This window comes from Hippopotamus amphibius, chromosome 3 (assembly GCF_030028045.1).
Source record: "Hippopotamus amphibius kiboko isolate mHipAmp2 chromosome 3, mHipAmp2.hap2, whole genome shotgun sequence".
Lineage (NCBI taxonomy): Eukaryota > Metazoa > Chordata > Mammalia > Artiodactyla > Hippopotamidae > Hippopotamus > Hippopotamus amphibius.
The window spans coordinates 123,364,639-123,392,630 of NC_080188.1; the positions used below are offsets into that span (position 1 = coordinate 123,364,639).

Genomic DNA, 27,992 nt, shown 5'->3' on the forward strand with positions numbered 1-27,992 from the left:
CAGAGGAGTAAACACATTAGATGAGCGCAAGGCCTGTGTGAGGGAGGATCAGGAGAATTTCAGAGGCTGGGAATAGGGTCTGTGGGGTGAGGGGTCACAGACAGAAGAGGCTGAAGAAGGAAGTAGGTCTGAATATGAAGGCTGTTGGAGGCTAAGGAACTTGCTTTTTAATCTCAAGCTGTTATTGGCTAATTGATAGCAAGGAATTGACAGCATCAGATTTGTGTGTTGGCAAAAGCCCTTTGGCTGAAGCATGGGGAATGTATGGGAGTGGGACCGATTTGGATAGGCAGCAGCTGGCAAACTATGGCCTGTGGGTCTGTACCCGCTGTGAGCTAAGAACAGATTTCACATTTTTAAATGGCTGAAAAGCAAATCAAAAGAAGAATAATATTTTGTGAGTCAGGAAAACTATGTGAAATTCAAATCTCAGTGAAATTCAAATCAAGTTTTACTGGGACACAGCTATGTTCATTTACTTATGTGATGTTCATGTCTTTTTTTGACCCCAATGGCAGAATTGGGTAGTTGCGACAGAGACCGTATAGTATATAAGTACCTAAAAAATATCTTTTGTTTTGCCTCTTGGTTCACAGAGCCTAAAATATTTACTATGCGGCCTTTTATGGAAAAAATTTGCTCTTCCCTGAATTAAAGGATTATTTCAGAGTTTCAGGCAGGAGGCCTGTGTTAGGTTAGTGATGGAGGGGAGTGGAGGATGGAGAAAAGTGAATAAATTTGGGAACTATTCAGGGGGTAGACGGACTGGGTACAGGGAGTGAAAAGGAGGACTCTAAGGCCACTCCCAGATTTCTGGGTTGAGCACTGTGTGAATGGCGGTGCTAGTTGGGACAGAAATACCAAGTGGGGGAGTGGAACTGAGGGGCAGGGGAAACACAGGGCTGGGAGGGAAGAGTGAGAACAGTTTTCAGGCTTGTTTTGTGTGAGTCTGATTCCTGGAGTTATGCAGTTTGTGCGTGTCACCAAAGATGCTAAGAACAAAGATATCACCTCAAACTCTTTAGAGCTTGGAGGCTGCTGTGGGGTACCTGGCATTCAAAAGGCTTTCATGCTATAAAGGTGAGCAGCTACCAGGGACTTCCCTGGTGGTCCAGTGGTTAAGACTCTGCGCTCCCAATGCAAGGGGTGAGGGTGGAGTGGACCTGGTTGAATTCCTGTTCGGGGAACTAAGATCCCACATGCTGCAACTAAGCCTGTGTGCCACAACTAGAGAGCCCATGTGCCACAAGTAAGACCCAGCGCAACCAAAAAAAAAAAAAAGGTGTGCAGCTACCTGTCAGAATTTCCAGTTGGACCAGCACCAGTTCTGTAAAATCAGAGCCAGCCTCCAAAAAAGGAAACTGAGATTCTAAAAGCCTGGGAGAGGCCCAGGAGAATATGGCATTGTCCCTAGATGCCAAGTGGCCCTCATCCATCTCCTAGATGTCTGGTGAGGTTGCCATACTAGAGAGAGGTAGGGGTTGCCTCAGAATAGTATCAACCAAGTGAGCTGAGCCTTTGGGGACCTAGGTTCCCGCTGAGATGTGGGGGCAGGAGCTGAGGTGGCCAAGACCATCTCTTCTGTCTATGGTGGTCCTGTTCTCTGGGAAGCAGTCCAGGCCCTTCTAGGTGCCTCCTTTCTTGGCAGGGCTATTCCCTTGACTGCCTGCAGGTGGCGCTAAAGCGACACAATGGGAATGGAGGGGTGGGGGCCGGCGGGAGGAGAAATAGCCCTAACTCGCCCCCTTCTCTAGGTCTGCTCTAGTCGGGTAGCCGGAGGAGGTGGCGTTCACAAAGCCACCCCATTCTTTCCCCAGTTCCTGCTCGAGCACAAAACGCCCTTGTTTCTGGGGCCGAGAAGGATTTCCTCAAGCCGGGAGGGGGCGCACACGGTTTGGGGTGGGCGACACCGTGTCCAGCTACCCTCTCCCTTTGGCTCAAGCCATCTCCTTCATCTACTGGCAGCTGGATCTGTGGGAATCTTGCTTCAGAGGCTTTCAGGGCACAGACCCCATCTCTGGGGAGCCTTCCTGTATTGCATACCCACGCCCCACCCCGCCACCACTATTCCTTTCTCCAAGCCCTGTTTCTTCTTCCTGGGCTGGGGAGTGGGGAGTGGGGTGGGACTCTGGACTCTTCTGAAGCCCAGGCTGGAGAAGTAGGGAAAGGTGTGGGCCTGAAAGTGACCTTGGTGTCTGGCCTTCACCTGCCAGCAGTCTGGTCCTGTGGTAAAAGCCACTGAGGTGCTTTTCCTACAGTCCATCTCATCTGAATATCAGCTTTGACTCCACACTCCTGGCCTCCAATAGAGGTCAGGCCAGTCTGATTCCAACATCCCTGCTCTTGCAACACTGCTTGGCTTCCTCAGTACCCCTCCCGGATTAATGCCTTCAACACAGGGCATGGCATTTAGCCCTAAAGGGGGCTCAGGGCTAAGAGGTGGCCAGGGAGGGACGTTCTCAGGGTCTTGATCTGACAACCCAGGAAGCTGTGCTGTGGGAGAGGGGGATGGGCTTTGTGTGCTGTGATCATTCTCCACCATGCTGTGCATCTGCCAACACCTGGCCAGCCTGTCCTGTCCACCACTTGAGTGGATTTCCCCTGAGCATAGTGTTGGAAGCTTGCTTTTCCAAGGGTTCTGTGAGTCCTGACAGCTGTGTGTGGGGTGAATCTTCACTCTCTCTCTCTCTGTAAGGGATTAGCCCTACCTGGAACCTCATTCCTCTAGGCCAGCATTTCTCAAACTTTAGCCTGGATGGCTTGCTGAAACAGAGGGATTCATCCCTAGAGTTTCTGATTCAGTAAATCTGGGGTGACCCTGAGAACTTATATATCTAATAAGTTCCCAGGTGATACTGATGCTACTGGTCAGGACCACTGTGCACTGAAGGATTGACTCAGCAGGTCTCTGTTGTCCAAACCCCACACATTGCAAAGGAAGGTTTGGCACTAGCCTGGCTCCTGGGAGATAGCCCCCAAACCCTTGGAATATCCTGCCTGATAAGAGTGTCTTTGCTTCTCTGGGGGCCATGGGCCTCTTAGTATCAGTTTAACCTCTGGAGGGGCTGGAGACTAACTTACTAAGGTCAGCCATGTGGGTGGTCAGTGGCCTCCTTTAACTGCTGGACACCAAGACTTGGCTCAACTTTCCTGGTTGCCAATACTTCATGCAGCTGAAAACTGTGTTTCCTGGTTGGTGGCTCATTGTTGCTGGGAGAATTAAGTGTTGTCCATCTGACTCCACTGGGAGAGGACAGTGAAAGCTCGCAGCTGGTCTTTCCTGGACTCTGCCTGTGCACCTTTATCCTTGGCTGACTTTAATTTTGCATCCTTTCACTGTAATAAATTATAACCATGAGTATATCAGCTTTGCTGAGTTCTATGTCCTAGTGAATGACTAGGGTGGTCTTGAGGACACCCAGTGACAACCAGAGAACCACTGCTCTGTGCTTTGGAGTTAACCTCTCTAGACTTTAGGCTTTGGGGGCTCCTTACCAGTGAAGTGCTTTATAACCTGGTCAGAGGGGCACTTTTATGGAATGCTTTGGGAGGCTGTGAACTGAGTGGAAGCCTGGGTGTTCCTTTGGGGGGGTAATCCTGAAAGTTTCTCCTGGGTCATTGGGCCTTAGTCTCCCCATCTGTAAATGGGGTTTTGGGGGCATTTCTGTTCTCCCTGGGGTGACAAGTTCCTATATGGCAAAGCTGATGAAGAATATGCTGGGCTATGGGCAGGACAGTTTATTTCGCTGTCTCCCTAATTCCAGGAGCCAGCTCTGCCCACTACAGCCCTACTCACTTGAGCTGAGGACCCTGGGTGCTGGGCCCACAGGTTTCAGTAGATCCAGCCACTTGGTGCTGCCCCTCCTGGGACCACTCTCAGGGCAGCAGCCCATTTCTCGTGGTACTTGGATCCTCCTTGCCCCATCCTGCCCTGGCTTAAGACCAGGTCCTTGAGGGAATTCCCTGGTGGTCCAGTGGTTAGGAATCTGCACTTCCACTGCAGGGGGCACAGGTTTGATCCCTGGGCAGGGAACTAAGATCCTGCCAGCTGCGTGGTTAGGCCAAAAAAAAGAAAAAAGAGCCAACACAGGGAGGAAGGCCCCTTAGTGCCCGTTGGTTATGTGGCTTTATTCACAGACTCAGCACTTGCTGAGGTCGAGAGGAGAGAACATTTGGGACCAGGCTGGGCCTGGAGATAAGGGTGGCTGGGAGGCCATGCATGGGTCAGATTGGGGAGCTCACAGGAAAGAACCTGTTGGTTGGGCCAGGCTGGTGTGGGGTGGGGCCAGAGGCAGGCAGCATGCGGGAGGCCTGGCTAGATCTGACGGGGCAGATCTGTCCAGGTGGCGTCTGTGAGCCAGGGAGGGAGGGACTGAGGGTTTCTCTGGGGCAGGGGCTATAGGTGTGGGGCTGGACAGCAGGCACCCCTGCCCCTCACTCCCAGGGAAATGACATAGTGGGACAGTTGGGACACCTGGCGCCTGGTCCTGCTGCTGCCTCGGGACTGTGTGACTAACCACGCTGGTCCCCTCTGGGTCATTGTCCTGCTGATGCTTGGACATTTGCCTTGGGGGTGACCCACACAGGGACACTCTGGAGACGTGTAGGGAGGCTGGACAATCCCGGAGAGTGTGCCTAGGGCCCAGCAGTGTGGGCTGTGCCTGGAGAGGGAGGGGATCCCCGGGGAGGCGGAAGGGGATGCTCCCTTTGAGCCAAGCTTTTCTTTCAGTGGTTGGTATCATTCCCAGCTGGCAGGGGGTGCCATCTCCCACTCAATCCAGGCCAGCCCCTGGGCCAAGGATGACTGCGCGGTTAAACCTCTTTTCTCCTGGCCTGCCCTTGCTGGCTCTGGACGGACTTCCTGTCTAAACACAAACAAGGAATCCAAAGCCCAGATCCTCCTCCTGGGCCTTCTTCCTGGTGAGGAGCCCATTCAACACCCAACAGGGAAGACAAAAACCAGTTCCCCGGCTTCCCCTCCCTGCCTGGGAACAGCTAAGTGTGGAACGTTGGCAGGGTCTCCCTGGGCTGTGCAGGAAGGTGACCTAGGGGCCTGGGAAGCCTGGTTGGGCCTGAGCAGGGCCCTGGGTCTGAGGTCACAGCCCCTGCCCGCTTTCTACCGGGGCCTGGGATGGAGGGATGCAGGTGAGGGGCCATCAGCATTGGCGGGAGGGGGTGCGGTGTACAGAGCCGGGGCGCTTGGGGATCTTGCGCCAGCGACGCTTGTCCCAGCGGCAGAGCAGCAGCAGGCGGAAAGTGTCCCGGAAGGCTTTGTTGCAGAGCGCGTAGCACATGGGGTTGATGGTGCTGTTGACGTAGCACAGCCAGTAGCCCAGCTCCCACAGGGTCTCGGGAACACAGTCCTTGCAGAACGTGGACACCAGCACCATGATGTTGTATGGTGTCCAGGTGAGGATGAAGGCCAGCAGGATGGCGCTCAGGGTCCGAGCTGCCTTCTTCTCCTTGACCAGTGAGAAGGTCTTCCGCTTGGCCAGCTGCTCCTTGCCACGGGGCTTCTGGCCCTTGCCTGCTCGCTCACGCCCCTTCCGGGTCGGCCTCTTGACCGTGTTCGGGGAGCTCTGGGGCGGCTGCTTGCCAGGGGCCTGCGCCTCCGGGTCCACCATGGGCATCTTGATCACCACCTCGGAGCCGGGCTCCTCACCCTCAGAGGATGTGAGGGACTCCATGGAGCCTTCATCCTCCTCCTCTTCCTCCTTCCAGCTGTAGGCCTGGAGCAGCCGGGGGGCCCGGCAGCAGCGGCAGCAGCGCCCTGGAGGGGTCTCCGGGGAGCCCTCAGCCCCCGGCTGGGACCTCTCTGAGCTGCTGCTGCTGCCACCCCCCTTCCCCGGCGTCTCGGAGCCCTGCAGGGCCGCCAGCTCCCGGGCCCGGTTCTCTGTCTCCCGGTAGATGCGCCAGTAGAGCGTGCACATGACCGTGACAGGGAGGTAGAAGGCGGCCATGGCTGTGCCAAAAGTGATGATGGGCTGGGAGAGGAACTGGATGTAGCACTGCCCGGCCAGCACCGTCCGCTCCCCTACCAGGTACTGCCAGAAGAGGATGGCCGGGGCCCAGAGGACGAAGGAAACCAGCCAGGCCAGGCCGATCATCAGGGCGGCCCGGCGGGGTGTGCGCTTGGCGCGGTAGCTCAGGGGCCGGGTCACGGAGAAGTAGCGGTCAAAGCTAATCAGCAGCAGGTTCATGACCGAGGCGTTGCTGGCCACGTAGTCCAGGGCCAGCCAGAGGTCGCAGGCCAGCGTGCCCAGAGCCCAGTGGCCCATGAGCAGATACGTGGTGTAGAGGTTCATGGAGAAGGTGCCGATGATGAGGTCGGCACAGGCCAGGCTCAGCAGGAAGTAGTTGTTGACCGTCTTGAGCTCCGTGTTGACCTTGAAGGAGATGAGTACCAGCAGGTTGCCCGTCACCGTGGCCAGTGACAGGAGGCCTGTGGTGATCCCAATGAAGGCCACTTGCCAGGGACCCTTTCCCGGTGCCAGGACGGTGATGTTAGGGCTTACGGCGGGTGGGGCTGAGGTATTCATGGTGGCTGGGTGGGGACCGGGGGGCAGCCCCTTCCTCTCGTCACAGTACAGGCCTTCCTCAGGGGGCGGTCCTCACCTGGAAAGAGAGGACATGGGCTTGGGTTGGGCTGCTGGCTGTCTCCCAGAGCCCAGAGTGGAAGGTGCAGGGAGGACAGCCTCTGCCCTCTTGGAGCTGCAGGCCAGTGTCACACCCCCCTTACTGGTGCCCGCACCCGGTCGCTTACAATGCCCTTCCCCAGCCATTCATGGGTTTACCAGCAGCACGGGGATGGAGGGGGAGAAGGCTTCGGAATCCAGAGATCTGAGTCCTCGTTCCAGCTTCACCACTCAGACTCTGAGCCTCAGTTTTCTCATCGGGAAATTGCTACTAATGCTTGCCTTGCTTAACTCATGTGGGGGGAGAGGGGAGGCTCGCTTTGTATACGGGACTGCCAAATTTTCAAAGCATTTCACTCAATTTTATTAAAGCTCTCATTTACTGAACAGTTGCTACATGCAGGACACAGCGCTAAGCACGTCACTGAATTACCTAATTTAATTGTTGAACATTTGGAGGAGGAAGGTCTCTTATGATCCCCATTTCACTGAGGCGACCGTGGTCTCAGCAGCTCCAAGGCCTGGCCGTGGCGACACAGGTGGTGAGTGTGATCAGAACCCACTTCCCTCGCTCATTCTCGGAGCACGTGAAGATCTGGTGGGATTCTTCCATCAAATAAGAAGAGATGGGAAGGCAGAGAAGATAGGGGGAAAGAGATGGGAGCAGACAAGTGCTGCATGTGTGCGGTTTGTGGCTGGATCGGACCCTCTATGAGGGCGTCGGGGAGGTTGTGCTGGGCCCAGACACTTGCCTGGTGGTTGACGACCTGGAGTAAAAGTAGGCAGCAGGGGGCTTCCTAGGTGGCGCAGTGGTTAAGAATCCGCCTGCTAATGCAGAGGTCACGGGTTCGATACCAGCTCCAGGAAGATCCCACATGCCAAGGAGCAACTAAGCCCGTGTGCCAAAAAAAAAAAAAAAAAAAAGTAGGCAGCAGGGGTGAGGGCCTCAGCTTCCAGATACGTGGGGGTCGGGCCCCAGATGGCGCGTGGGAGGCCCCCTCCACCTCCCCACTCTGTTCCCGGACCCCAGCTGAGTGGAGGGGCAGCTAGGGGAACAGGAAGATGCCCCAGACTTTTCCTGAAGCTGGAGTCCAGCCCAGGCACTAAGGTGGGTAGAGAGAAAAGCCACGACTCTCAGTGACTACTGGCCGGGCAGAGGCCCCACTGCTCAGCCACAGTCTTGTTGCTGTATGTTTTGGCTGCTTCCTTCCTGTTCTGGGCTTCAGGCACCCTTCTGTTTGTTGAAGAGATTAGGGTCTCCTCCTACCCGCAGCTGTGGCTTCAGGGGTTGTATTGTTGGAAAAATTCCAAGGGAGAGACGTTGGGTAGGGACTCAGCAAGCCCTGGTGTTCCTTGGGACCTGGTCTGTGACAGAGAGACTAGAGTCTGTGAGGGGGTCAGTGCGTGATGGATGCCTTGGTGATGTGTGACTCGGGGCGAACTGTTGGTGTGTGTGCCAATGACTCTCAGCGTGAGAAGTTCAGAGTGTGACAGAACGAGCAAGAAAGGCTGTGGCTGTCAGTGCCCATGAGTCTGGGACAATTTGCATGTGAGGGGGCACATGTGATGAAGGACCCAGACTCTGGAGTCAGACTGTCTGCATTTGCACCTAGGCTACACCACGTACCGGGTGTGTGGTCTCTGCTGGTGATGTAAGTACTATGTGCCTCGGTTTCCTCAACTGAAAAATGGGAATGATGCTAGTCCCTAGCGAATACATTGAGGAATTATTGTGAGGCTTAAAGAGTCAATAGATGTAAAGAGCTTAGAACAGACCTGATCCATGGTACGTGCTGAGTTCCCATTGAGTCTTAGCCCGGGTAGCAACAAGGGCTCCCTCCTGTCTAGAAGTGCCTGTTTCTTCGATTAAAAATTTCTAATACTATGGGGAATTTCCTGGCAGTCCTGTGGTTACAGCTCCGCTCTTACACTGCAGGGGGCATGGGTTCGATCTCTGGTCGGGGAACTAAGATCCCACATGCCGTGTGGCATGGCCAAAAGAAAAAAAAATTCTAATACTATTACTATAACAACAGCAACTAATAATAACAACCGTCATTGCTGTTATATAGCGTCCCTGAGGGCCAGTCGCTGCTTAGAGTACTTATGTGCTCTATCTCACTTCACCTTAATGGAGAACCTATGACCCAGGGACTGTTCCTCTCTCCATATTACAGATGAAGAAACCGAGGCTGAGAAAAGCACGAGAATTTGCACACAATCACACAGCTAAGGTAGGAACCAGGATTGGAGTCCGAGCAGTATGTTCCAATGAAACTCTATTTATAAAAATTGATGGTCGGCCTGGGGGCCATAGTTTGCCAATTTGAATGAAAAAAGTTTACATTAAAATATGATTTATCTTGCTTACTGAGTTTTGTTGCATCCTCCTCCCTTAACCAAAGCCAGGCACTGGGCAGGAGGCTGGGATCAGACTGTGGGCGCTGGGGCTTTTCCCCGTGAGGCCGCTGGTGGAAACCACCCTTGACAGGTGACGCTGAACAAATCTTATGTCTTTGATCTTCTGGACTCAGTGCTGTTTGTGTCCATTGCAGAAATGAAGCAACTGAGGCCCAGAGAAAAAGGGGGAGAAGGCATTGCTGTAGCCCAAGGTCTCCTGGCTCCTAGATTGGCTGCTGAACTGCCCCCACCCCCACCTCCACAACCCCTGGGTGCCTTGGAACAGCTCTGCAGCCCCCAGCACTTCCCTGGGCCAAGATCTGCCAAGGCTGAGTCAGAAGGGGAGCTGGCCAGCCTGAGAGGCTATACCCTCAGCAGATGCAGGGGCCTCCCATCTGCCTGGGCATGGTGCAGCCTTCAATGCCACCGGCCAAGCGCTCTGCCACTGTACTTGGTCCTTATGCCACAGCAGGGCTAGGACTAGGGCAGGCGGAGTGAGGCACTTGCCTTGGGTGCAAAATTTAAGGAGATGCCCCAAATTCAGTCAATCAAGAAAATAATACTTAATGCAATATTTAAAGAATAGACATCAAAGCACAGCACCCATCACGAACACAAGCTTAAACCAAGATAGGATCCAAAGTTGCACAAACACCCCTAACCACCTGTGCCTCACCCTAGTCCTGGCTCTGGTTCTGACGAAAGTTGATTTATAAAAACAGACTGCCTGTGGGCTGTAGTTTGCTATTTGATTTTTAAAAGTATTACATTACAATATTATTTATCTTGACTAGTGAGGTTATTTTTGTGCCCCCCGCCTTGAAATTTTGCTCCAAGGTGAGCACCTCATTCGCCTCACCCTAATTTCCACATTGTGGACCACAGCCCTGGGTTTGAATCTCCACGCTGTCCCTTCCTAGCTGTACGATCATCAGCAATGACTTAACCTCTCCTTTCCTGCAGCCCTGCATCCCTCAGCTGATGGGGATAACAGTGTCCGAAGTGCCTGGCACTGAAATGACACTCAGTCAAAGGCCTCTGTTATTATTTCCAACTCCTCATTCCAATCCACTGCTCAGCCAACTCTCACCTGTCCCTTCGCCTCCATACCCCAAGCATAGCCCTAGACTGCTCATTTGTACAGTGGAGGAGTTGGACCAGTCTGACTTTTGGGGAGATTTTACAGCGTCCTGAAAACAAGATCTCAAGATGGCCTGAAAGCACCAAGATCTCAAAATGGCTTGCAAAATAGCCAAGGATATCCTCATCTATAAAATGGACCAAGTCTATTTTATAGGCTGTAGAAACTGAAGGCTCACTTAGCTTCTTTCAGCAATGCACCTGCAGGTTCCAAGGCCTGCGTTCTTTCCACTTGGTGAACCCATGATGCCCCACCTATGAGCTGCGAGGGCTAAGGCCTCCTATCAGGGACAGCTGGGGGAAGGAGAAGGGCAGAGGTTCTGCCGAACTGGACCTGGTTCTTACCACCACCTGGACCCTCTGAGTCCCTGGGATGTAGCCCAAGAACAGAGCCATCAATGACTCTGCCTTTCCTCCACAATCAGAAGCGGGGGTCCTCCCCCAAACCCCTCTTGGACAGTAATTTGCTCCGGAGAAGGTTCCTGGAGGCCTGCTCTGGTCCCTGCTGTGTGACCTTGGGCAAGTCTCCTTAGAACGTGGCTTCCGGTGATTGTGGCTGATTCCCCGGTGGGGAAAGTCAAGTCAGGGTGCCAGAGTTCAGCAGCTCCAGAATTTCTACAAAGGAGGGGCTTAGGGTTAGCCATCTGGTTGAAAGCGGGGCTGGAAGCTGTATTTGCATAGTGTATTCTGTGAAAACATCCATGGGGGTTGGGGAGTTGGTCAATGGGATTGCAGGGGTTGGGGGGAAGACTCCCCAAGAAAATCCTTGCACTGCCTCCACTTCAAGCCCCATCTCTGTTCTTGTCTTGCTCTGTGACCTTGGGCAAGTGATTGTCCGGAACTGGTCACCCTTCTGTAGGATGGGTGTTTGTATGTAAGGGTTCGTGCAGTGCTGAGTGAGAATAAGAAATGATGGGGGTGAGTCTTTGTGGGGATGGGTTGCGACTCATTCTCTGAGGGTGTCTGGGGTACAGGAAGGTGGAAAGGAAGCAGGAGGTGCTTTTCTGCCCAGGGCTGTGGCTTCCTGATGAAGGTCACTGGGAGCTTTTAATAATATTATTAATATTATCATAGCAACTAGCATTTACAGACTGTTTACTATAACCAGACATGGCTCTAAGCATCACATACATGATTTAATTGACCTATTACAAATCCTTGGGAAGTAGGTTCTATTATCTTCAATTTGCAAAAGGGGCACTGAGGCTTTCAGATCTTAAGGAGCTGATAGCTCATTAGTGATGCAGTCAGGATTCTGCCTCCGGGGCTAACCTTTTGGACCCCTACTTTAAACTGCTATGGGGATGGGAGGCTCAGTGGCCTCCTTGTCCACTTTGACTCGCTAGATTGGCCAAACCCTAGTTTGAATCAGTCGATAGGGAGGAATCAGTCCTTCCTTTGGAATCTGGCCTTGTGTGTGTGTGTGTGTGTGTGTGTGTGTGAGACAGTGTCTGTCATCTATCTGGGAGAGGTATGATCCCACTGCTATGGGAAGGGGGTGGTCCAGCTGTAGCTCTCTGCTTGGCACACAGCAGTTGCTCAGTAAATATCTGTGGAATAAATCCATGAATGTGTACGTGGAATCCTCCTGATTGACTTCAGGACCTCCGGCATGAGGATGAACCTGCAGTGGTGGGGGTGGGGGAATGGGGGTTTGAACTGGCTCCAGAGTGTGGTCCCTCTGCTCTGTCCAGTTCCTGCATCCCCTCACCTGCCTGGTCCCTCTGTGAGGCCCTGCCTGGCTTGAAAGCAAAATACCCAAGAACATCCTCAGCTGTAAAATGGACAAAGGAAACCTCACCTGCTTCAGGGGAGCCGAGTGAGGAGACAGGACAGGCCTGGGCATGGGACAGCGTCTGTCAGTGTTGGGGAGGAAAACATCAGCCTGGGCTCAAAGAGTTAAGAGATGAGGTCAGAGCCTCTAGCAGGGCAGGCCAGATTGTTGACCGCCAGCGCCCTGGACCAATCCCCAGGGGCCGGGCATCTGGTTGGTGAGAGGAAGCGGGAGGGGAGAGATTGCTGGGGAGAGGGATTCCTGAACACTAGGGCTTCCTGAGTCTTACCACTGGCCAAGGAGTGCAGGAGGGGAGGCAAAGAATGAGGGGTGCTGGGGAAGAGATTCAAGAGGGGGGAGTGAAGCCATTTTGTGATTCTGGACATGGAAGTCAGCAGAACCCTGGCTGGAGAGAACAGGCGATTTTGGGGAGAAGGAGGTATGAGGTGGGGGCTGTGGGGCTGGGCACCTGGCACCTCACGTGTGCATCGAGGATGCTCCTCTAGCCAGGCCTCCTGACCTGTCCCTTCTGCTGGGGCCTTAAACCAGAAGCCAGCCTGTCAGAGGTGGCTCTCTCCCCGGGGTTAATTTTTCTCTGAAGGTAGCGCCATTAAAGGTGCACCAAACTTCCACCTCTAATGTCTGGAGTTGGAAAGGAGGCGGTAAACTGATATCATTTATCACCTTTTCAGGCTCAACAGTCACTACGGGGAGTGCCAGCTAGCCCTGGGGAGGGTAGCAGCCCTCAGTTAGATGCTCATAAATGCACTGCTGAGCCGGAAGAGGAGCGTCAGCTTTAGAATCAGTGCCAAATACTCTCACTGTTGATGGACCTTAACCAGTTGCCCAACTTCAGCCGGACCATGTCAGAGCCTGGCAGTTAGCAGGCTGGGCCCTAGACCTCACTCTGCCAGGTCGCGTGAGAATTGCCTGGCCCCCTTCTTCTACACTCTGTGTGCCCCCTGCTCTTCATGCTTTGCGCTCCCCTCCCCATTTCCTTTCTTCTCTCTCTCTCCTTCCCTCCCTCCCTCCCCCATCTTTCTAGGCATCACCATGGCATCGCAGCAGAACAGAAACCCAGTGAGATATTCACCCACCTCTCCCCTCCCGCCCAGGAGCCCAAGCTCCCGCTCACAGAGCTCGCAGCTTCCCCCACCCCGTCATCCTGTTCAGGGAGGCGGGAGTTCAGCACTGTACTGAGATTGAAGAGAATGGGGTCTAAGCCCCAGCTGGACCGCTAAATATCCCTTCTGTGACCATGAGCATGTCCCTTCCCCTTCCTCTGCCTCAGTCTCTCCATCTGTACAATGGGGAGGTTCCTTTTTAGTCTGACATGACCTCTGCCTACCTCCTTCTTGACAGTCTGGACTCCTCTTTGCACTTGGGAATCCAGTTATCAGACCTCCAGGCCCCAGCTGAGGAGCCAAGAGTCATAGCTTCTGCAGTCCCGTGTCATCATTTCTTCCCCTGCCTTGTGTATCACAGTGGCGATCGCGGCTTGCTTAGTGGCTAAGGTCAAGGGGCAGAGAGCTAACTCTCATCTGACATCTCAGTGAGCAGCTGATTACCCAGGGGCAGGAGACAGTCTGACTCCTTCCTGCCAGTTGGGCAGGGGGCCCTGGGTCAGTCGGGTGGTGCCACAGGTATGTTTTGTGGGAAGCAGTGAAGCCCTGTCCACTGGCACTGATAACCCCCAAGCAGCACTTGTCTGAGTGACCCAATGAAGGCTGCCTACCCCCTCCCCAGAAGCCAGCTCAGGAGCTGGCACTCTGCAAGAATCAGAGCTCCTGACCTCCAGCCCATCCCCACACTGTGAAGTCTGGGGGTCCTGGGATGGATACCTGGCATGGGTGCCCATTAGAATCTATGCATTACCTGGGCAAAAGCCTGAGACCTGCCCTGCAGGAGCCCAAGGTGCTACGGACATAGGGAGAGCCCTCTGGGCCCCTGCACACATCGGGACCAAGTTCCCTGGCCAGCGTGGCCGTCCATGTGCCTATATCCACCCAGAGCCCTGGGGCTCCTGGACTAGTCTCCTGCTGGCTTTTGACCCAGCACCCACCTTGGTATCCGGCTTGTCCATCTGGCCAGCAGCCTGGTTCAGTCCATCTTGGAGGGGTTGAAGGTGGATGGGGGTGGTGGGATTCAGGGTTCCCTGAGGGAGGAGAGGAGGAGGTTCCGGGACTGGCACCCCAATTGGGGGGGTTAACCTCCCACAGGATCCTGGTGGCAAGGGCTACTGCCTGGCCCCCTGCCCTCCACACTCTGTCCCTGGGATTTGGGGACACTGCCTGCTACCTGGTAGCCTAATCCATTCTGGGCTCCAGGTCCAGTTTCCTAAGGGGGTCTCCATCTCCTTTGCCAGCTGAATCTCAGAAAAACATTAGGTGTATCCACTCAAAGCCAGGAGATGGGGCATTTGGAGCAGCCAGTGTCCAACGCTATGGAGCCCCCTTGGCTTCTAGACCCCTCCCTGGCCCCCTCCTCTCTCCGGGTCCATCCCCATTTCCTTCCAGTCCTGGTCCCTGCCTTGCTCAAGGACCCTGTTTCTCCTGTCCCCACCTTGGTGGAGCCCCTCCCAAGCCCTCCCAAACGTACTCACCATGGGGCTGGAGAGGGGTCTGAAGGGTCCTCAGCCCCACTGCCTCTCGGGGGGCCAACGGCGTCTCCAGGGACCCAAATACCTGGCTCCCGGGGGGAGCTGCGCCCTGTGCTGGCAGCCGGAGAGGCACAGCCAGTGATTGGCATGTCCCACCCCCTGGCACGCCAGGCTGGGGGGGGGGAGGGAGGAAGAGAAAGAGAGGGAGGGAGGAAAGAGAGGGAGGGAGGAAAGAGAGGAAAGGAAGGGAGGGGGAGCTGGAGGGAAGCCTCAGGCAGCGTCAGGGGTTGGACTGGGTCCTGGAGCGTGGCCCCCTTCTCCACTAGGGTACTCAATTTGAGCCCAGAGAGGGAGGGTGTAGGACACGAGGAATATGAGCCCAGGAAGGCTAAAAGTCCGGAACGGGAGAGAAGGCGGATACAGGGAGACAAACACCCACACCCAATGCACACAGACTCAGCAGTACACACACACACACACACACACACACACACACACTCTCTCGCTCTCTCTCTCTCTCTTTCACAAAGGCACACTGTTTCCCCGGGCTCCTTCCCCCACCCAACCTTACAGCCCCCAACGTGCGTGTACCATGCCCCACCACACCCCCCCCCCAGTATTCACATGCCTGTTTCCCTGGCACACACGCCCTGCCCCCTGCACATGCCCACGCGCCCACCCACCCAGCCCCACACTCTGCTCTTCCTCCCTGCTGCGAAGGAGCTAGATTCCTTCTGTTTGGAAATGACACATTGGGCCTCACGTGAGAGGCTCCAACTTGGAACAGACCCAGAGGGCTGGCGCACCCGCCCCGGGCTGAACGGAGCCCGCGTGCTGGGCGGTGTGCTGTTTTCTGTCCCTGCTGCACAGCCAGGTGTGAGGGCACATGGGTGTCGGTTTGTGGGGACAAGTGTGTGTGTGGGGGGGCAGTGCGCCTTCTCCATGCATAGCTGAGTGCCCCGCACATGTGTGTCCCTGAGTACGCATGTCACCATGCAGCTGGTGTAAATGCAGGTGTTGCTCTGTGGGTCTGGAGCCAGGACATGTGTGTCTGTATTTGGTGTGTGTCTGAGTGTTGCCCAACTGTGGAACCTACTAATTCTGACAAGTGAGGCAGCCTCTACCTACCTGCCTGTTCCACCCCCAGCTTCCACTTGGAAGACAGACAGACAGGCAGACAGACAGCTCTCCTCCCAGCTTGTCAAACTCTGTCTCCCCTGACTCCCACTCGGGGCTCACAGGTGCGCACCTGGGAAGTGAAGAGCTTGCCCTTCCTCCCCACCTTCCTTAGCCTCACTACTTGGCCAGCACCTCTCTCCCCCAGGCCGGTTTGGATTTCTGTGTTGAGTTTCCTCAGAGATAGAACCCCTGGGGGCCTTTTGCCATAGAGACGTGGGTCCTGCCCCATCCTCACCTGGCCGTCAAGACCTCCCGGGGAGCTGGCCACGGAGCAGAGATGGGGAGACTGCTGCTGGGCTGCTGGGCCCTTTGCTTCATTGGGCCATGCTGAAGCCCTGGGGTGGAAGGTAGGAAGGACCGGCATCATCTATTATCCTCACTATGTAGATGAAAAAACGAAAAAGCAGAGGCATCTTTAAAATGTGATTGGCAAGTGTTTGCACTCAGGTCCCTTGGCTCTGAGCCCAGGACTCTGGAGTGGGTCAGGGGGTTGAGACCCGCCCCACCATTTGCCCGCTGCCCATTTCCTCACCCGGCACCCCCTCTCCATCCTGATGCCTGGGTAACCTGGGACTTCCTCAGGCTGGAGCCCAGCTGCCAATGGAGTCAGGTGGAGCAGAAACTGGAGTCCCTGGGGCGTGGCCAGCAGTCATCATGCCAGTGGTTGGCACACGTGGCAGGTACATGTGGGGGCATCTGGGCTTCTCAAAGCCAGTTGAGGCTAGAGCAAGCACCCAGTAGCCCTCCCTTCTGAAGTAAAGGAGACCCTGCCGCTTGGAGAGGAATCTGAGCAACCCCCTCCCACCCCGGGGTCAGCCAGCGGGTCAGGGGTGGGTCAGAACTCGACCAGTCCTTGCCCGTGGGCGCGGACTCCGGCTGCCCCCTGCTGGGCTGTGGTCGGTTTGCGGCTGCGGCTTGTGCGCGCAGTGGGGCTGCGTGTACTTGTGCGCGTACACGTGGCTGAGTGTGGGGGTGTTAGGCCTCCACGCTCAACATCCATTTCCGAGTCTGAATCAGACTCTCTCCTTGCCCCCTCCCCCTAATCTCCTTGGTCTCCCTTTTCTCTTCTCCCACCGCCTCTGCACACGTCCCTTTAGAAATAAAAAACACTTATTTTGTAGGCGGGAGAGGAGGGTGTCCAGCTTTCCCTTGCCTCCTCTGGAGTGCCCCTCTCTGTCCCAAGGGGTTTGTTTGCGCCTTAATCCCTGCAGCCGCGGAGGCAGGCGGATGACGCCCCCCGCCCCACCCCCGATTGTATGACTGTTCTCGGCCCAGACTTGGCTAGGTCCCCTTACCAGTTGGGGAAACTGAGGCAGGAAGGGAGAAGGGAGGTAGGGCTGGGAGAAGCTCTCCCACCCGGCTCTCTCACCGCCCCCGCACCCGCGCCGGATTTAGCCGCGGGGAGGCTGGGAACATTGTCTTTATTTTAAGCCATCGAGTGCGGCACGAACGCGGCTGCTCGCGACAAAGGGCTCGGCGAAGCAGCGGCAGGCGGCGCACGTGGGGGTCCAGCCCCACCCCCGCGCGACCCCCAGCCGCCCTCGAGCGGCCGGGCCTGACCTCAGCCAGTTCTCTTTTCTCTCCGGCCAGGTGGGACCCCTGTTGGAACAGGACCCCTGGGTCTCATCTGCCGGTTGCTATTTTTGGTCGTTTGGCGGAGGGATCACTCCTCCAGGCCACCGAGGGAACACTGGGTCGCCCCGCGTGGCTGGGCCCCTCTCTCAGCCTCCTCACTTGGGGGGAGAGAGCAGCTGCCTTGGGTGCGAATCCAGCTCTGCCTCTTCTGTGGTCTGGAAATTCTTTTCCAACCCGCGCTCGGACCACGACATCTTCCCAGTGGACCCGCTCTGAGCACGTTAGTGCCCGTCTCTACGTCTGTGTATCAGTCACGGCACTTAGAAATACTTCCCTGACAGCGCTGTTTGATCGTTAGTTGCAGGTTAAACTTGGCACCGGCGTTTGCTACAAGTGAAAATCATTATTATTGTTATTTATAACTCGTATTGAGCACTTACTACGTGCCAGGAGCTGCTAAGGGCTCAATTCATTTACTAGTTTGTTTCTCACAACAACTCTCTGAGGGAAGTTCTATTATTATTCCCATTTTACAGATGAATAGATGTATAAGCGGCGCGCATCCCCGGGCGGTTTCGTGCAGAGTGCGGTCAGTGTGCCTGCGGCCATCCTGGGACTGGGGTCAGGGTGGAAGCGTGGAGGCTGCAGTTTCAGGGATGCCAGATACCTGGGACAGCGTTTTTAAAAGGTCTGGGATCTTGGCTGAACGCCGCGCGGGGGGTGGGGGAAGGAAGTGAGCGCGCTCATGATGTGTGCTCGCAGCTCCTCAGTTTAACCCTCACCCTCGGCTTGAACCCACTTTAGAACCTCAAACCCAGATAAACTTGCCACTTAGTGCTGCGTCCTCTGTTCTGGTAGAAGGAGGCGGGACTGGGCCATCCTTTTGACTCCCACCAGTCCCATGAAGCCGAGCTGGTTGGTCCCAGTGCCCTCTGGAATGCGCCTGGGTGATGGTCTCACTCGCGGTGGGAAGTGAACTCCATTCCGGCCCCAGGAGGGACGCAGCCGGTCGTCCTGAAGGCACCCTTCTTTTATCCGCCCCCATCCTTCCCCCGCCCCCCATTGCTTTAGGCCCTCAGCCTCGTTACCCCCTCCTTCTCACCTTCTTGACGGCGGGTACTCCGGGAGGGACTAGTTCCCAGATTTAAAAGGAGAAACTAAAACTAAAATCCAGGGCGGGGCTGCGGATAGAGCAGGCCTAGAATGGGGCCCCCACAGTCCCTGCCTCCTGAGGGCCGGGACGAAAGTGGCCACAACAAAGGCATCATCTTGCACAGGAAATCGGGATTTTCCGAGTGTAGTTCCTTAGTTAAGGCCTCTTAGAAACAATCTCCCCTTCACCCACCCGGCGCTTCACCTCCCCGGCCTGGCTCTGTGCTGGGAGCCTCGCGGCAGGCGGAGGGCCCTCAAGAGCCCCGCTCCACCCGCCGGGAAGCCTCGAGGTCAGCTTCCGAAGAAAGAATGGGTTTGGGCAGCCCTGAAAGTGGCGCCTTGCGTGGCCTGAACCTGTGGGGCGCTGTCTAGTCCTTATAGTGGGTAGAGCTGAGTTAACAGGGCGCCCGGAGTCGGGAGGGGGTGGTGACTGCTGGGAACTGAGGCAACGCATTCTGGATGAATCTCTGGTTCCCTGTCGGACTGGGCCGCGGGGTAGGGGCTGCGTTCCCACAGGGCTCCCGTTAGCGTTCTCTGTCCCGCCTATGAGGACAGGACCTTGGAGTCCAGGTCACTTGCTGCCGCCTAGGAGCTGGACGCACTGTGGACATGCGGCTCGGACGGAGGAAAGGCGCACTTTTCCTCGCCCTGTGGAGGCCCGTGCTTCTCGCTCAAATCTCTATGGCCAAAAACAACTTGAAAAATCCGATTAACAGCGTCGACTTTGCTACCCTTGGTCAGTGGAATAGGGCACCCATGTTTTCCGCCACGTGGTTTAGGGGCCCCGGCCTAGGACTAGGACGATGTGAGACTGCTGGAGAGAAGTCGGGTGGACCTTTGGGTGGAAACTTCTGGCGGGATCCCTGCCCTGAGGTTCGGATGCCCAAGACTTCTCCCAAACTCTCTGTAGCTGAGACCGCGCTCCCAGGTGAGGCAGGACCGATTTCGGGATCTCCTGCCCCGCCCCCGACCCAGCTAAGTTTGCTTCCTTTCCTGGTAACACCCCTCCCTCCAACTTCCGTGGGCGTGTACGCTTTGTCTTCGAGTTCCCCACGGAGGTGGAGACCAAAGCTCGAAGGCCACGAAGGCGAGGAGTAGGACGGGGCCAGGCGAGGGGAGCTCACTCTTCCACCCACCTCTCAGCGAGACCCTTGCCCCCGCGCAGGCGCAGCAAGTCCGTGGGGTGGGGGGGAGGGGGGAGGGGGCAGGGGGCGGCCTCTCACCCTCCCCGCCTGCAGCATCCCGGACCACCAGGCTTGGCTAGGGGTCCTCCCCTCGGTGCCGGCTGTCCCGGCCGCATTGGTACCCACCACGCTCCGCACCTCCAGCTGCGCCCTCTAGTGGCCCGCTCAGCTCCGTGCCTGGGACCCCGGTAGCGAGAGGCCAGGGTGCCAGGGGCTGGCGTGTGCCTGGTGCCGAGCGCCCATTTTCCTTCGCAGGGAGAGAAACGATAGTACATATTCCTGCTTCATGGCCTCTAGTGCAGGCCTTTCGTTGGCAGGGGTGGGTAAAGGACGGCGCAGACCTAGCTTTAAGGAAGAAATAGGAGCTGGCTGCCCTTCCTCGCAGCTCTCGCTACTGGCTACCGCATTGGCAAACTCTTTAGTGCACTTTCTCATTTGATCCTCCTAACAGCTCCACGGTATAGGCGCAGTTATGATCTCCATTTTACAGAGAGAAAACCGAGGCCCAGAGAAGTTAGGTTAACTCATTCTGCCCTCTTGACTCCTCCAGAATTTGCAGGTTTTGCACCCAGCTTGGAGTCTAACTAGTTGAGAACTCTCTAGGCCATTTATAAGACAGAGGGGTATCGTGGGAACTTGCTAAGTCAGTCTCTCTTCCAGTCATTCATTCTGTTGTCTCATGTATTTAACAAACACATAGCCCCAACTGTGTGTGCACACAGTTCTCAGTGTCTTACATGTTTTCACTAATTTAATTTTCATAGCAGCCCGAGGGAGTAGGTAGAATTATTATCCCCATTTTACAGATGAGGAAACTAAGGCACTGAGAGGTTCTGTCCAAGGTCACATGGCTAGTAGGTCCCAGACCTAGGCAGTTGATTCCCAGTCATTGCTTTTGCCCCTATGCTAAAGATCCCCCAAATGTCAATGTCGGTGAACCCATATCTCTCCTTTCCTCCTCACCCATATCCCTGGACTGTGGGGCAATCAGCCTCTCTGCTGACCCCCCTTCCCTGCTCCCTTGGCACCTCCTGCCAGCCCCAGTGCTGAAGGAGGCCTGACCAGGGCAGGATTGATGAGTTTGAGTGGACCTCCGGGGGAGGCCGCCTGTTTACTCCACTGGCTGGCACAGGCTGTGATTAACAGTGCACAATCGAGTTAGGGCCCGCAGCTCCAGGGCTGAGGCCGGGGCGGGGGAGGGGCCTGTCGGCTAGAGCTGCCTCTTGCTCCCGCACATCAGGGGTTTGCTTGAAGCTGGAGCCTCCTGGGGAGACGGAGAAGGGGATCTGCCCAGCCAGCAGGGGTGGGGGGCACATAGCCCTCGGGGGTGGGGGACCAAACTTCCCCACCCTTCTTGCCTTTCTTCCCCTTCCCACAGAGGACGAGAGGCTCAGAAAGGGAGGGACTGGGTGCATATCAGAGGAATGAAGCCCTTTTCTGAAGGGAGACCTCCCTACATAAAATGGCGGCAGTGCAGGGAGGGAGGTGGGAAGCCAGGCTGGGTCTGGGTTTTGGATGGTGGGAAGCAGCCTTGCTTGGGCTTCAAGCTGCCTCACTTCTGACGGGAGTATTTATCTCTATGTTTTTCTCCCAGCCATGTGAGCCTCTTCCTTGCGCACATGCCCAGCCTGCTCTAGCTTTCCTGCCACCAACAGCCAGTGGGGTGACTCTGCAAACCGCCTGGGGTGGGGGAAGACAGGGATAAAAGCCCAGCTCCAGCTCAGCCCTCTTCATGAGGATCTTTTGCTCCCTTGCCCTACATTCCAGGGATAGGCCTCCAGAGTTGTCAACCAGTAGTCCCTGTTTCAAAACCACACAGTGCAGCCTATAACATATCCTACTTCCTCCAGACTGTTAATGCAGCCCCATCCTGAAGGAACAGTCTGGAATCTATGTCCAGCACTGTGTTCAACAGTGGGGAGGGAACAGGAGAAACCAGAGCGCAGAAGTCATGGGGTTGGTGAATGAGATGAGGAGACAAGATGATCCTGAGAAAGGTACCAGGGCAGACCAGAGTCCATGAACTTCCTGAGAATAGGAAAAAAGATGAAGAAAAGTAGAGGGTTGGTCAGTGGGAGCTGGCCCCAGTGGGGAGGGTGTAGGTGTGGCTGGTGAGGATGATCTGGTTCCGAAGGTTATGTAGTTGTCAGGGCACCAGACTGGTTGAGTCAAGTTGGAGGCCCAGTCTAGAACTTTGTGGGAGAGAAATAGTCATGGCCTCTCTCCCAGCCTCAGTCTACCCATCCATAAATGGAATTGAGGACAAAGGCAAAGATGGAATAGATGCACTAGATGGTCCCAGGGGACTTTCCTAGCTCTGATGTTCTTTGAAAATGGGACACCTGGGGCTTTACTCAGCTCTACCTCTCCTGGTCATGAGACCTTGGGCGCATTACTCTCCTTCCCTGAGCTTTGGTTTCCTGGAAGTAAAATGGGAGGTGAGTCTAGTATTCCTCAAAGTCTATTTTGCAGGACCTTAGTAGGTGTAAGTTATAAGAAAAAAGCCTTCCATGATAAAATAGAAAATTAATTAGGCTTTCTTTACTGTAGGAACCTATCAGAGCCTTTAAATGGCAAATGTACATTAAGAATCTCTGAAAGACAGAGACAACATGCAGTGTTTTCCAAACTTATTTCACCACAGAACCATTAAAACAAATATATTTATTTATTTATTGGCTGTGTTGGGTCTTTGTTGCTGTGCACTGGCTTTCTCTAGTCGCGGTGAGCAGGGGCTACTCTTTGTTGCAGTGCACGATCTTCTCATTGCAGTGGCTTCTCTTGTTGTAGAGCATGGGCTCTAGGTACTTGGGCTCAGTAGGTGTGGTGCATGGGCTTAGTTGCTCCATGGCATGTGTGATCTTCCTGGACCAGGGATGGAACTCGTGTCCCCTGCATTGGCAGGTGGATTCTTAACCACTGCACCGTCAGGGAGGTCCCACCATGTACAGCATCTTTTAGGACTGGCATCTGATGAACATACTTGAATCACTCTGGACTAGCTTATCTAGAAATCATCCAGCTGCAATATGTGATCATTTTAGGTATTCCCTCCATCTTTCAGTCCCCTGGACCCCTGCCCCTTCAAGGGCTTGTTTCCCTTGCCCCAGCCTTTCCTGGATGCTTCCATCTCTGGGCCCTTGCTCTGTCTCCTTAGTGTGTCCTTCTTTGTGCTTGGCCTCCTGTGACTTTCCCTGGCTCAGCCCTGGAGAGCCCAAACTCCACCCAGTTGTCACTTCTCAGATCCTTTCTGGTCCCCAGAGGCCTGAGGGGTGCTGTCTGGGTCCTCCTAGCAGGGGTCAATCTGATGGCTACCCATAGCCCCAAGATGAGGTTTCCTGGTTCCCAATCCCATGCCCCAGCCTCAAGTTTCCCCCACCCAGCCTCCAGCCTCCAGTCTGCAATCAACAAACCTTATTCCTCCACCCCCTATGAGGCCTCTAGCCTCCAGTATCCTGGTTCCCAGCTCCAGACCCCTGCACCCTGAACCTCAGCTCCCAGCCCTAGTCCTACTTCCCACACATGGTTCCTAGCCTTCCCCTCTTAAGCCATTTCTGAGATTTTGGGTTCTAGGGGGTTAACAGGCAGCTCTTTCCCTCTCTCTAGCTACATCTCTTGAGTCTTTGGGCCTGAGCCAGGGTCAAAGGAGAGCCAGGGCCCAGAGGAGAGGCAGGATAAGAGGTGAACCCTACAAGTATTTAAAGCAATTACCCCCACCCCCCCATTATAAGCCTGGTTCAGGGTGAGGGAACACCTTGGAGGCAAAAATATAGATTATGAACTAGAACATTTTAGTGAGGCCAGTGGCAAGATGTGGGGAGGGTGAGGAGGTAAAGGCAGAGGGATGAGGGTGGTAAGCCTAACTCAGCATGAGACGGGGACAAGGACCAGTCACAGGGTGTAAAGATCCATTTTGCAGATGTGGGAGCTGAGGCCCTGTGACTTGTGGTAGGCTACCTAACCATTCAGTGGCTAGTGACCACCCCCAAATTGTCTCCTTGTATTGAGATCTCAATTTGCAGTGTCCGAAGTGCTTTCTCTTCATTGCTTCCCCCTTCTAGAAATATTGTCTGTTCAGAGCCTCTGAGGACCCCCTATTGGTTCTCCTGCTACATCCCTGGCTGTTGTTCCTTAATCTCCTTTTCTGATCTTCCTCCTCCTCCCACTCTCTAAACTTGGGAGTATCTGGGCTCCATCCTTGGACCTTCACAGCCACTCCACAGGTGACTTATGCTGATGACTTACAAATTTACATCTCCAGCCCAGCCTCTCCTCTGAACACCAGACTCATATATCCAATATTTCCTCATCTGTAAAATGGGGATAATAATAGCGCGATGTCAGGGGGCTGTTATGAGGATTAAATGAGTTAAGACATGTAAAGCATTGGAAGAGTGCCTGGCTCTGATTAGTCCTACGGCTGGAGCTATGATTATTGTTATTGCTGTCATTATTGCTGCCTGCCAGCTCCACTTGGATGTCTAGAATCATCTCAGACATGACTCATCCCTAACCCCAAACGGCTCTATCTGCAGCCTTACTCATCTCAGTTGATGGCAACCCGGTCCTTCCAGTAGCTCAGGCCCCAAATCTTGCAGTCATTCTTGACTTTAGTCTTTCTCTCACATGCCAAATCTAATTCATTAGAAAATCCTGTTGTCTCTTCCTTAAATATGAGCAGGAAGCAAACGCCATGGTCTCGGCCAGTGTCATCTCTCACCTGGATGACTGCCTCCATACTGGGCTTCCTGCTTCTACCTGGACTCCCATTGTACAGTCTGTCCTCAACACAGCATTCAGAAGGTTCCTTTTAACATATAAGTCAAATTGTATCTCTCTTTCATTTGGGATGCTTTATCAACTTCTCATCTTTTTCAGAGTAAAGCTCCAGGCCTTATAAGCTCCTGCAAGTCTCCTGTGTGATCAGCCTCTCCTCCCTCCTTGATTTAATTTCCTACCACTGCCTCCTTGCTACTCTGCTCCAGCCACATGGGCCTTGTTATTCCCAGAACAGGCCAAGCACTTTCCTTACTAGAGGACTGTGCACTGCTGTTACCTTTGCCCAGTAATAGTAAACCATGAAGTTTCTACAAGATGGAGATGATAATGAGATCATACAAAGGGCTAGGGCTTGGGGAAGTGGGCGCAGAGAGAGGAGCCCAGAGATCTTGGCAGGGGACAGATCACGAAAGTCCCTGAATGTCCCCTGAGCAGTGGGCAGCCATGGAAGGTGGTGTATACAGGGCAAGGCTGGGACTAGGGTGAGGCGAGTGCTTCACTCAGGTCAAAAATCTCAGGGGGTTGCCAAAAAACTCAGTAATCAAGATATGTAATATTTTAAGGCAATATTTAAAAGAATCAAAATCAATGCAAAAAAAAAAAATCCACGATGAACAAAATGTCACACTTTTAAGGAAAGACGGGGTAGGGTGAGGCAGGAGAGGTGAGTCCAAGTGCCTTTCATCCTAGTCCCAGCCCTGGACTCAAAATCCTTCTGGGAGGATAAGCTGGACACAGATACCACTGGGAAGGTCCAGGGAGAAAGAGATTCAGAGATCCGGCCCAGGGACTGGACAGGACGTTCCTGGCTTGTAAAATGAGGGTAGCAGGTCTTGTCCCACAGGAACCCAGGAGGATTAGTGATATAATGGGCGGAAACCCTGCGTTGGCAGTGGTGCAGGTTGGGTTGGGAGGCGGGTAAAGGCAGAAAGGGGCGGGGCATGGCACTGGGGCGGGGCTGCATGGGAGAAGGGGCACTCACCTGGCTCACTCAGGTGAGGACAGTCCCGACCCGGTCATCCGGCCAGGAAGGGGGGAGTGCAGTGCTTGGAGGAACTGGGAGAGAAGGCCGCGCAGGTCCCTGCGTTCCCAGCTGAAGTGGGACTAGGTGATGGGGCCTTGAGATCGAACCTGGGGACGGGTCTCAGGCGCAGCGCAAAGGCCGAGAGGCGGGGCCAGGGTCGGAGGCGTCTCTGGGCTCTGAAGGCTAGGTTGATAGAATGAGGGGACGGGGCCATAAGTTGGGGGGCAGGGCCAAGGCTAAGGGGCGGGTCTGTAAACAAAGACCGGGACCAATGGGATTCCTGCGGTTTGGGTATGCGGTTGCACGTTTGCGCTAGCAGCTGCAGAGCCAGGCGCAGGTCGCACCAGCCTTTCCCCACCCCTCCCTGGGGCTGGGGCAATGTGTGCCTGCCTCTGGATGTGGCAGGAGCCAGGCTCCCTGGTCCAGGGTAGAATCCCACTAGCACAAGAAGGGGCCAGAGCAGGCCTTGGATGGGCAGCTGAGCATGGATCAGCTGTTAGTTTTCCAGGCTGGGCAGCCACAGCTTGCATCCACCCGCTCCTTCCTCTCTGCGGCCGTTGCCAGAGCCTCTCATCACCTCCACCCCCAGCCCAGAACTGGTACAAGGACAGGAATCCTGGGTTCTCTTCTGGACTGCAAATCATGCCATCCTCCATCCCTCTTTCACATGGTCTCTCCAATGCCATCAGTACTGGTTCCTGCCATCCCAAGAGAGGCAAGCAGAGGTTGAGGAGGAGGAAGGGCCTGAGGGATGGAGGGACTAGAAGAGATCTCAGTGACTCCTCTTGCTGTGTTTTGCCTTCTTGGGCCTCATCACTGCCAACCCAAGGCTCACTGGAGGCAGGTCATAGAAGAGCCTGGAGTCCAGCAGGAAAGCTTGGATGAGTTGGGAGGCTGAACCTCCTGGATAAGATCCTTATCCAGGTGTAGGTGGCACACTGCTCCTGCAGCCAGGATCTGGCCTGGAGGGCAGGGATTAGGATACTTCAGCGTTCTTCTCCCCTTTCCTCTTTTCTCTTTTGTTTCCAGATGTTTGTACCGGCGTTCAGGGAGGGGGAAGAGTTTCACAGCCTCCTGATGGGCTGCGTTCATCTTAGTCTCTTCTTTGCTTCCAGGCAAGACTGACTAGGAAGCTGGGGGAAGCAAGATGCATAAAGTTTTTCAGTGTAACTAAAAGAAAGCCTTGAAGGGAGCAGAGAAAAATGGCGAGAAAGGTGGGAGCACCGTGTGTGTGTGTGTGTGTGTGTGTGTGTGTGTGTGTGTGTGTGTGTGTACACATATATGAATTCTGCTGTCAAGTCAACTGAGTTCAAGTGTAGGCTCTGTTATTTCTTAGTTGTGTCTCATGACCTTCCTCAGACTAAGGAGAATACTACTACTCACCTTGCAGCTTATCGAGCATTTGACATGTATAATGACATTACAGTGTTATATAGAATAGTTTTCCTACTCTAAAAATCCCCTGTGTCTCTCCTATTCATCCTTCCTCCCTCCCTCTGAACGTTGAGCAATCACTGATGTTTTTATTTATCTGTTTTTATTTTTTTTAAATGTAAGAACTTAAAAAAATTTTTTTTAACTTATATATTGGCTATATTAGGTCTTTGTTGCTGCTCACGGGCTTTCTCTAGTTGCAGCAAGTGGGGGCTACTCTTCGTTGAGGCTTCTCATTGCAGCAGCTTCTCTTGTTGCTGAGCACCGGCTCTAGAGCACAGGCTCAGTAGTTGTGGCGCATGGGCTTAGTTGCTCTGCGGCATGTGCGATCTTCCCGGACCAGGGATGGAACCCGTGTCCCCTGCATTGGCAGGTGGATTCTTAACCATTGCACCACCAGGGAAGTCCCTTCACTGATGTTTTTACTGTCTTCATAGATTTCATATTTTTGATGCTACTGTAAACGGTATTTTTTTTTTGTAAATGGTATTTTTAAAATTTCAATTTCCAGTTGTTTATTGCTAGTATATAGAAATACTATTTCTTTCTTCCTTTCTTCCTTTCTGCATTGGATCTTAGTTGTGACATGTGGGCTCTCCCTTGTGATGAGGGGGCTTTCTCTCTAGTCGTGGAGCACGGCTTAGTTGCCCTGTGGCATGTGGGATCTTAGTTCCTCGATCAGGGATCAAACCCGAGTCCCCTGCGTTGGAAGGTAGATTCTTAACCACTGGGCCACGAGGGAAGTCCCAGAAATACAATTCTTTTAAAATATTGATCTGATAACCCGCAACCTTGCTAAACTCATTTTCATTGTAGTAGCATTTGTGTAGATTCCATTGGATTTTCTACATAGATGATCGCTGCATAGGTGAGTTTTTGGACTGAGAGTTTGCGGATGTGGAGTGGCCTCGGTGGGAACAAGGGGAGAAGTTGTGCGTAGCTACTTTTAATGAAATGGTAGGGTGGGTCTGGCTAGAAGTGGGGAGCCGAGGGGAAGTATTCTCTGGAAGCACAGGCCCCGTAGAGGTACCTCCCATCTTCCCCTGGCTGTCATTTTTCCATTTCTCCTCTTGGTGTGGACGTATAGGAGTTGCAGGGGTTCTGTCCACACTCTGCC

At 54.4% G+C, this 27,992-nt stretch overlaps 1 protein-coding gene across 6 annotated transcripts; it reads right to left on the bottom strand.

Moving 5' to 3' along the window:
- Positions 1-4,087: 4,087 nt before the first annotated feature.
- On the bottom strand, positions 4,088-18,416 carry CHRM1 (cholinergic receptor muscarinic 1). Of its 6 annotated transcripts, none has more exons than XM_057729808.1 (4): positions 18,405-18,416; positions 15,963-16,106; positions 14,012-14,104; positions 4,088-6,386 (listed from the first exon to the last, which is right to left on the bottom strand). In XM_057729808.1, the coding sequence occupies exons 2-4, from the start codon at positions 16,092-16,094 to the stop codon at positions 5,157-5,159; spliced, it is 1,455 nt and encodes a 484-aa protein (XP_057585791.1). In that variant the 5' UTR covers positions 16,095-16,106; positions 18,405-18,416; the 3' UTR covers positions 4,088-5,156. The 6 variants fall into 6 exon arrangements, with proteins under 6 accessions (XP_057585791.1, XP_057585790.1, XP_057585796.1 ...); XM_057729807.1 differs by lacking the exon at positions 18,405-18,416 and adding an exon at positions 16,260-16,311; XM_057729813.1 differs by lacking the exons at positions 15,963-16,106; positions 18,405-18,416 and adding exons at positions 14,552-14,662; positions 15,232-15,257.
- Positions 18,417-27,992: the final 9,576 nt, after the last annotated feature.